The following is a 9,202-nucleotide window of genomic DNA, read 5'->3' as shown; positions in this document are numbered from 1 at the left end:
TGCCTTACCGATTGCGGCTGGCAGCGCCAGAAATGAAGCTTCCACCTCATTTGTGGTGGTATAAATGCGACACAAGAAGGGGCAGTACGACCAACGGAGGTGCACTGCACCCCCTCACCCACGCCATGAGGGACAATTTCCGGCCCACAGAGCAACCGCCCTCCCCCTGGTTGGCTGCCGACCTTCACCATACTACATTAGCCGTCGCACGACGCGTGCCTCGGGCATGGCCATGGGTGGTTGGACCAGGACCTCAGCCATGTACTATGCCAGCGGATACGAACCTTGCTCCAGGCGTGCTGGCACCTAGGCTTCTAGTAAGGCATATGAATATGTTTAATCACGCGCCAGAAACAGAAAGGGGAAGAATTGGGGCAAGAATTGGGGCCGGATCCAAGGACAGATGGTGCCAAGCAGCCAAGCTCCTTCCCCTTTGCCAAGCCTAGCCTTGCCCATGTTAATTAACCTACTGTACTCATCGCAGTAGACCCTAATCATATAAATCTGCAAAGAAGGCCTGGTTCACATAACATCTTCTGCGTTCGTTTCATAGCAGAAAGCGATGGCCTCGGCACCCGAGCAGGAGCAATCCTATGAAATTGATGATGGCAGGCCCGTCAACGAGTCTCTACAGGCCGCGCATCCGCCGGACTCAAATGGCGAGCCGCGACGAGCATTTGCCGATATCTCTTCCAACTTCACGGAGTTTTATGCTGCGGCGCTTGCTGCAGCTCAGGACATGAAGTCCCCGCCACGTTCGAATCTAGGGCTGGGTTTTCGGTATTCACCAGCTAAGCCAACGGGCTCGGCAGCTAAGCGCCTCTGGAGCGGCAACGAGCTGCCTCCGCTTCCACGCCCCGGAGGAACAAACGCGCAGCGTGTGATGACAGCTCTCGCAGCTGCACGAGGTCCCCAGGCAAGTTTGTGGGTCGCTCAGGTCAGCTCGGACCCGCATCCGCCACCTCGCCCGCAAGCCACCAACACCCAAGTGTGCCCCATCATATGCCACAGGACGGCTCCACCAGCGTCGACGGCTCACCCACACGTCATGCACCGCTGGCCCGCACAGCCCCCGGCGACGGCCGTCCCCCGCTGCCGAGCCTGGGCCCCCTCTCGGCCGCAGCCGTCCCCCAGCCGGTCTGGGCAGCCGGTGGCGGTGGAGGCGGCGGCGGCGCTTCTCGCGCCAGCAGCCTATGCAGCAACGAGGTGCCGCCGCCAGCGCTCGTGGCCGGGCGTGCCATGTCCCAACGCACGGTCTCAGCCGGGAGCGGGGCGCTGCTGTGCTGCAGCGGCGGGCTGTCCTTCAGCGCGGCCGGCGAGCAGGAGGGCGTCAGCGGCGGCACGGTGGGGACCAGCGGTAGCGGATCCAGCAGCGGCAGCGGGGCCAGCAGCGGCAGCTTTGGCGCCGCCGCCAGCAGCAGCGGGGGTGGCCCCTCGTGTGCGGCTGGCGGCGCGCGGCCACTGCACATGCCACTGGCGGTGCCGATGCCTGCGGACCTGGCGGCTGCGGCGGCTCCGCCTGCCGGCTCCAGGGCCGGTGCGGACACGGACACGGACATGGACGTGGACCAGGACGTGCAAGGCAGCGAGGTGGCGGGCAGCCGGGCCGCAGGGGGCGAGGCGGGGTCAGGCGCCGGCAGCCCGGGTGACGCGGACGAGGTGGATGGGGCGGATGAGAACGCGGGGGTGGCTGGCGTGCCAGCCGTGCGCATGGGCAGCACCGTGCGGACACTGAGCTTCAATGCAGTTGAGGTGGGCACTACCGGTGCGGCGGGGGCGCGGGTGGGGCTGGGGCTGGTGGAGCCGCCGTCGCCCTTCCCGCACCTGGAGAACCAGCCGTTTGCGGAGCACCGGCCCCGCAGCCGGCAGTAGCGCCGCCTGCGGATTGCACAGCCCACTGGCTGCGGCTGAATACCACCGCTGGCCTTGCTGCGCTGTAGGCTAGCAGGGTGTGCGATGGGACAGTGTTTAGGCAGGTTGGTGGGGTCCCGTAGGTTGCAGCTGACGCCCAGACCCCAGCCGCTGTAGGCTAGCAGGGTGAGGGTTAGGTGCAGGGGACTGGAGACGTAGACAACACATTGATGTGTCGTGTGGGAGCACGACGGACATGGCGAAAGCAGTTGACATGGCGGAAGCAGCAGATGCCCTGCTGCAACCTTGTGTCGCGGCTTCAGCATGCAGGCGGCTGTCACTAAATTCGTTTAGGTCGTGGCATGGGTCCCAAACTGTGGCAGCAGTACAGGCGCTGGGCTTATTTTTGTATCTTCCAGGCCCGAGAGTGCAAGGGACGATAACATTGTTTCAACCGTAATGCGTAGAAATCGTCGTTTCAAGTGCAGATGTTCGCTGTAAAAAGTGCATGTGTCAACAGCATCATCATCTGCGTACTCCGCTGGCGCACACGCGTACAGTATGCGCGGTTACAACCGCCGCAGCATACCGTCCTTCAAGGCCTTCGACCAATCTCGAAAGGAGTCCCTGTTGATTGACTAGCTCAACAGTTTAAGCAACGGCGCGAGCCCAACTGAGTCAAACTTTGCCCTCTCGTCATCTCGTTGAGTAAGCACCGGCTACCCCCGCACCTCGAACACAAAACTGGAGGCTTGCGCGTTGCCATCGGATCTGCCAGCGCCGGCCCAATCGCCTGTGTTGCGTGAGAACTTCACCGCTTCGCATCCACGGTCCCAAGGAAATCATCTGGCAGACTGGCAGCAACCGTGGCATGTGACTCAACCGCACCCAGCGCTGCTGCGCCTTGAGCACCTGCGCCCCCCAAGGCCCCAACCCCCATTCCAAGCGACCGCGCACCCGCGACACGTATACGCCTTGAAATCAATTGGCTCACACACCGCCAACGGGCAATCTCCCGGAGCAACAACCTGCGCCTGCGCCTGGCCAAGCACGTGTAAGCTTTTTATGAATGGATGAGTTTACTGTGTTTTTGTCCCATGCGTATCGTCAACGTCTGCCTGCACGCTCGGGCACCCCGTGCATGCCGGGCCATAACACCACATGTGCCCCACATGTCCCGACCAGCCGCAGCCATGTCTGCCACGTCTCGCCGCGTTCGTGTGCATGCCTATATGCGGTGCTCATGTCTCGTGTGTCAGTGTGTCTAGGGTGTCTAGTCCCTCCGCGGCCGCACCCGCCGCACGTCCTCCACCGCCTCCACCAGCACATCACGCACCCGCCCCGCATGCCCACCTCCCAGACCGCCCGCACCCCCTCCCACGCCGCCTCCCGCGCCGCCCACCGTCAGCGGCGCGGCCCCTCCCGCCGCCCCCCGCCCCCCGCTGCCCCCGCCGCCCGCCCCGCCCGTCCCCGCGCCGCCCGTCACGCACTGCGCCAGCCGGCTTGAGCCCGCCCCGCCGCACGCTGCCCCCGCCGCGCCGCCCGCCGCTCCATCCGCCGGCCCCGCGCCGCCCAGTGCCGCCAGCGTGCTGAGAATCTCGCCCTGCAGCCCCGGGCATGAGGCCACCATGTGGCTGTAGCCCTCCGTCTTCATGACCGCCGCCAGGTTGCGGCCCACGTAGTCCAGGCACACGCGCTTGAGCTCGGCGGCGTGGTTGCGGTCCGCCAGCGCCAGCGTGAAGGCCACCGACTCCACGTCCACACACTCGGTCAGGCGGCGCTCGGCGATGCGGCGCAGTCGCTCCAGCTGCATGGAGTCGGCGGCGGCCAACAGGTGCTGGGCCACCTCCACCTCCAGACCGCTGTCCTCCATCTGAGAGGCGTGGGGGGGCGGGGGGTGTAGGGGGTGTCGGTTAGGACGAGTGGGGAGGGGGTAGAGCGGTAGCAGAAGCCGTAGCCAAACTAGCCCCCCCCCCAAAAATACCACACGGCAACACGACGCCAGCGCAACCACAGCCCGCAACATGACAGCCCCTCCTTGCACCCGCCAACCGTCCTTAAACCCGATCTCCCTCCCACCCGCCCTGCGCGCTCACCCCCTCCGGCAGCGCGTCTGTGTACACGTAGTGCAGCAGCAGTCGGAACACGGGCGCACGCACGTCGTGTACCACCGCCCGCCCCTCCAGCCCCTCACGCATGTCGTTGTTCAGCAGCGAGCGGAAGAAGGCGGACCGCGCCTCCAGCAGGAACTTGTGGGCCTGGGGGGTGGGGGTGGGGGTGGGGGGTGGGGGGCAGGAGGGGGGTGGGGGTCGGGAAAGCGGTTAATGCATGGGGAGTAGCAGGTGAGTGGACGGAGGGGTTGAAGAATGAAGAGGCCGGAAGGGGTGCGGCATGCCTGGAGGCTGTTAGTCCCTTACCAACCCCCGCCTGCTGCGCCTGCCCCTCAGAATGGTTTCGTCCATCCTTCCCTGCGTCCTAGTGTCCCAGCTTCCCCCCCCCCTTCCCACCTTGAACTCCTCTCCGTCCACCACCAGCGTCACGTCCGCGCCCTCGCCACTGGCCAGCAGTCCAGCCAGGTCCGCGCCCAGGCTGGGGGGAGGCACGCGGATCAGCTCCGCGCCGCCACGCCCGCCGCCGCCGCCACGCATCAGCGCGCCGCCTAGGGGTAGGGGTTTGGGAGGTGGGGTTAAGGATAACGGAGCGGGGCCAGCAGGGGAGGCGGGGTGTCAGTGACACTATCAATCGGGTACCATCTGCGTGCCTGCCTGCCTCCTCCATCTCCTCCCTCCCTCCTGCCTCACCACTGGACACCACCAGCTCAATGGTGTACTTGATGACCAGCGTGTCATTGGCCAGGTAGCCCTTGCCGGCGTCCTCAAGCAGCGAGCGCTTCACGAACTTGCGGTAGCCGTGGCAGTTGCGCGCGTTTGGGTCCTGCAGGGGAGGGGAGGAGATGTCGGGAAGAGGTGTGTGTTGTGTTGTGTGTGTGTGTGTCTGATGACCATGTCATTATGCAGTCGGGCGGCTGATCTTCTGATGCTGCGCAGCTGCTCATTGCGCCCCTCCCCTCCCCTCCCCCCTCCCCCTCCCCCTCCCCCTCCCCCTCCCCGTGAAGCGCCCCCTTTGTACAACGGGACCCATCATGGGAAGGTCATGCGCGGCGGTCACGAGACCTCGACCCACCTGGCGTGCACAGCTGATCTTGACCGCGCCCGCGTCCCGTGTGCGGCCCTTTGTAAGGTCACGGCCTTGGCCTGTGGCAGGCAGTGCCAGCAACAACAGCAGCAACAGCAACGGCTATGTGGATGTGTGGCTGGGTAGCTCCGTGCACCCCGCCCTGCCGCCACCAGTACCTCCACGGCCAATCATCGGCTGCTAGCCCTACTAAGCCCTGCCCCGCGCCACCGCGGCCCGCTCCGCCACTCCTCCGGCCCGCGCAGCCTGCTCTCAGCCCATCCGCCCGCCCACCTGTCTGGTCCACTAGCGTGAAGCGGTGGAAGGCTCGGACCACCTTGCCCTCCGTGGTGCTCACCACGCCCTGCAGCCCCAGGCCGCCGGGCAGGACACACGTGTGCACACACAGCAGGTGGTGGGTGGACAGCAAGGCGAGCGAGCGAGTGACACAGGGCCTTTGCAGCGGCTGCCGACTGGAGTCTCGACCGTGTGGCCGCGACCCACAAAACCACGCAGGGACGCCACGTGCCAACCCCTCCCCCACGTGCCACACACCCGCGCCCCTCCTCCGCCCTCACCTGCGGGTTGGGTCCCTCGCCAATGAGCGCCACAAACAGTGCTGCGTACTCGTTCTGTAGGAGGCACATTGGTAGGGAGCAGGAGGCGGAGCACACAGGTTGCGTCAGCTGTGTGCTCAGGGGATGCGAAAGTCCAACAGCAGGGTTCCACTTGCCGTCCGGCTGTGTAGAGGCAAGCCATTGGCATCAGCCCCCACACCACCACGTGCATCCCCTACATGTGCGTTCACTTGGTCGTTAGTTCGCAATGGTGGGCCTTGGGTTTGGGATGAACGGCCCCGACACCTGGCCGTCCCCCGGATCCAGCCCCAGACACAGCCGTGGCCCCGCCTCAGCCTCGTCCTGACAAGCTGTCGCCGTCTCCACAACACCACCCACCGTTGTGTCTCTGCGCTGCTGCCGGTGCAGCGGCACAGCCATCATGCCCCCGCCCCCGCCACCGCCGTGGTGCGCCGCCGCCGCTGCCACCACCGCAGCTGCAGCCGCAGCCGCGTGGTGGTGTGCTGCCGCCTGTGCCACCAGCGCATTGGGAGCCACATGCCCCAGCACATCGCCGCCGCCGCCGCCGCCCCCCACGCCGCCGTCGCCGCGCCGCTCGCCGCCTGGCTGCGGGCCGCCCTGCGCCGCAGCTGGCGGCGGCGGGCCCGGCGGCAGTCCCACTGCGTCCATCGGGTCATCCCGCAACCCTCCGCCCTGCAGGCCCCCGCCCACTGCGCCTATCGGCAGCGGCAGCTGGCCAGGGTGGCCGCCGTCGCCGCCGCCGTTGCCCATGGGCCCCTCCGAGGAGCTGCGCTTGCCATCCGGGTAGAACAGCAGCACCTGCGGCAATGTGCGCGGGCCATAGAGACAGGAGCTCAGCCAAAGATGATGAGACATACTGGGTCAGGGCAGGTGCGGGCGGAGGGATTAGCTAAGGGCGGGACGCTAGGCCGGCGCGGGCGAACGGCGGTCGCCAACGTTGACGCCTTCAACCTCGGCCGCCGAAAGGTTCGCGCTATTCAAGGCAAGTGCGCAGCCGCACAGCATCGCTGGCTATGCGTTACTGCTGGAAGCTGTCACAAGTAGCGGGACCATAGCGCGCTCGCACGAGTTCCGTCGGTGCAACGGGCGCAGCACATTCCATGCCCCACTCACCCACTCGTGCCCGCCCACAACAAAGCGCTCCGAGGCAATAGGCTCGCCGTCTCCAATGCCTTTAATGAGGCTGTATCCAACGATAGTGTGCGTGTGCTCGCCTGCGAGCGGGCGACGTTGTCAGCAGGAAAGTCACCCAGCAGACCCGTGCCCAGTCACGCCAGACCGCACGAGTGACGCACCAACAATGGTATCTGTTACTGTCTTGGAAGCCGTCCGCTGCTGGGCCATTGGCCCGACCTCTTCAGCCACTGTTTCTCGTTCTGGCTTTCTGGACTGCCCAAGTGAACCACCTAGTATCGCTAGTAGCTCCGCAAGTAAAGCGGTTGATGAGCACAAACGTGCAGAGCAGCGTGGTCGGAGAAGACTCTGAGTGCCGATTGGAGAGAGATAGTCGGCAGGCGCCTTCGGCAAACCAAGGCTGTAGGGTGCGTACGGCTCGCTAGTGCACGATTATAGCTCGGGGGCTGAAAGAGCTAGCAGTAACTCGGGGCCCCATCGTATTGGCACGGCATTGGGCCGAAGTCGATGATTATCAGAGGCGTAGAACCAGCGCACTGATAACAGTTGTAGAATGTGTGTTGCTGCTACATAGGCGCCCTTGGAGCCGAGTCGCCCTCAAAACCCCACACCATGACCTTTACCATGACTGCTCTGTGTCCACCTGAGTGCACATAACCACATAAAGTTACAGAAGCAGCGTACACTGGACTCGTGTACATATCACACCCGTCCAGCGTCAGCAGCAAAGACGTTCTGCGCCTAGCCCCAGCGGCATTCGCAGAACCTTGAACGCTTACCCTTGGACGCTCGTTTAGTGAACGTGGGCCTAAGCCACCCAACACGGCTTGGGCTGCAACACCAACCGTTCGTGTAGTTTTTGTGCAGAGCCAAGGCCGCGTGGCGCTGTGTGGGTTCGGGACTTCTGGTGGGGTGGGGCTGGGGCATACGCCGCATACCGCAGCACACCACTCGCCCGCCCCTGCAGCCAACCGTGCTACCCTGCCTCAACCCAAACTACCCTGCCCCAGCCCATACTACCCTGCCTCAGCCCATACTACGCTGCCTCAGCCCATGCTACAGTCGCTTCCATTCACCTGTGTACCGTGCGCCAAGGAGGAGGGCCAGATCTGCTGCGGATGACTTGCCTGCAGTCAGGGTGGCCTGGGGCTGAGCCCGACAGCTGCCAGCCTCCACCCCGCACATCCCAGCCCGGACAACCCAGGCCGTGGACAGTGAGGTGGTCAGAGGCGCAGGGCAGGGCACCACAGCGCTGCTGTTGGGGGTCACCGGGCGTGAGCTAGGGGCTTCCTGCAGCACAGGCACAGGGGTGACCTGGCAAATTGTTCAATTGGGCTGCTGGGCAGCCCACCACGCCCGCGCCCTGAGGGCCATGCGGGACACGCGGAAGGAAGCTGAACGCAGGGCGTGTCCTCGTGGCCTAGCTGCAACCTTCCTGTACCCGTGTGCCTGCTGCAGGCGGCGGCCGGCGACCACGATGAGCACTACCTTTGAGGCGGGCCTGCAACAGGCGCTGTAGGATGCGAGTGATCTGTGCGCGGTGTACTGTCGTGGCACTTGGCGCGCTCTGATCCTGAGGTTCCTCCGTGGGGACGTCTGCGCCTGGGAGCGAGAATGGGTGGCGGACGGTGGCCCCCCGTGTGCCCACAGGGCCTGGTGCCGCAGCTGCTGGAGGTCGCGGCGCGCGCGGACGCGGAGTTGTTGCGGGCGCTCTGGGCGGGGTCCTTTAAGTGTGCTGTCCTGGTTATGGTGGCTTGTTAGTGCGTGTGTGCCTGCGTTTGGTCGTGCGCGGGCATTAGTTCCCGTGCGGTAGCTGGTCTGCTTTGTCGTGGAGGTCGGTTCGCTGCTGCCTGTGTGCCCCGGTTTGCTAGAGGCCCGTGCCCCGGTTTGCTGCGGGTTAGTGCATGTGTGACTGCGCGTGGTTGTGCGCCTGCGGTGGTTCCCGTGTAGTCGCTGGACTGCTTTGTTGCTGGGTCAGCACGCGCGGCCGCTTGGATCAGCATGCGTGCGTGGCGGTCGGGTAACCGCTGCCTGTGTTCCCTGGCCTCCTTGGGGCTCGGGGCTCGGTTTGCAGTGTGTTGGTGCAGGGGTGCCGGCGCTCTGTTGTGTATGTGCCTGTGGTGCTTCCCCGTTCTCGCCTGTGGTGGTTTGGGCTTGTGTTTCTCCTTTGTATGCTTTTTCCTGCTCTATTGAAATCTTGCCGCCGACGCTCCTGCGGACCTCCACGATAGCACCTTCGCCCGGGGCCAGAGGGACGGATGTTGAGACCATGCTTGCAGGAAGTGTGCGGGACGGAAATGTGCGTCTGACGCCTGTTGGAAGGTATGTGTGTGTAGGAGTGTCTTTGCGTGTAATCACACCAGGTAGGAATGCTCTTGGGCAAGAAACGCAGAGGTAATTAAAGCCGCCCCTCCCCTCCCCTCCCCTCCCCTCCCCTCCCCTCC

The 9,202-nt window shown here is 65.0% G+C and overlaps 2 protein-coding genes across 2 annotated transcripts; one reads left to right on the top strand and one right to left on the bottom strand.

The window, feature by feature from the left end:
• Positions 1-290: 290 nt before the first annotated feature.
• Positions 291-2,266, top strand: CHLRE_03g144304v5 (uncharacterized protein). The gene is made up of 2 exons (XM_043060375.1): positions 291-916; positions 1,012-2,266. Exons 1-2 carry the CDS (start codon positions 563-565, stop codon positions 1,870-1,872), a joined length of 1,215 nt encoding a protein of 404 aa, XP_042925504.1. The 5' UTR covers positions 291-562; the 3' UTR covers positions 1,873-2,266.
• Positions 2,267-2,278: 12 nt separating this feature from the next.
• Positions 2,279-7,270, bottom strand: CHLRE_03g144284v5 (uncharacterized protein). The gene is made up of 10 exons (XM_043060374.1): positions 6,920-7,270; positions 6,738-6,838; positions 5,982-6,422; positions 5,604-5,657; positions 5,320-5,389; positions 5,035-5,105; positions 4,653-4,785; positions 4,359-4,510; positions 3,948-4,109; positions 2,279-3,724 (listed from the first exon to the last, which is right to left on the bottom strand). The coding sequence occupies exons 1-10, from the start codon at positions 6,966-6,968 to the stop codon at positions 3,125-3,127; spliced, it is 1,833 nt and encodes a 610-aa protein (XP_042925503.1). The 5' UTR covers positions 6,969-7,270; the 3' UTR covers positions 2,279-3,124.
• Between the last annotated feature and the right edge of the window lie 1,932 nt (positions 7,271-9,202).

This window comes from Chlamydomonas reinhardtii, chromosome 3, assembly GCF_000002595.2.
Source record: "Chlamydomonas reinhardtii strain CC-503 cw92 mt+ chromosome 3, whole genome shotgun sequence".
Classification (NCBI taxonomy): Eukaryota; Viridiplantae; Chlorophyta; class Chlorophyceae; order Chlamydomonadales; family Chlamydomonadaceae; genus Chlamydomonas; species Chlamydomonas reinhardtii.
This window is presented reverse-complemented; position numbering and strand designations above follow the sequence as displayed.

Coding starts and splice junctions, on each gene's coding strand:
- CHLRE_03g144304v5 (XM_043060375.1), top strand. CDS start 563: ATGGCCTCGGCACCCGAGCAGGAGCAATCCTATGAAATTGATGATGGC. Junction 917..1,011: donor CAGCTGCACGAGGTCCCCAG/GCAAGTTTGTGG, acceptor CATATGCCACAG/GACGGCTCCACCAGCGTCGA.
- CHLRE_03g144284v5 (XM_043060374.1), bottom strand. CDS start 6,968: ATGGCCCAGCAGCGGACGGCTTCCAAGACAGTAACAGATACCATTGTT. Junction 6,423..6,737: donor TTGTGGGCGGGCACGAGTGG/GTGAGTGGGGCA, acceptor ACATTGCCGCAG/GTGCTGCTGTTCTACCCGGA. Junction 4,110..4,358: donor TGGACGGAGAGGAGTTCAAG/GTGGGAAGGGGG, acceptor CCCACCCCCCAG/GCCCACAAGTTCCTGCTGGA.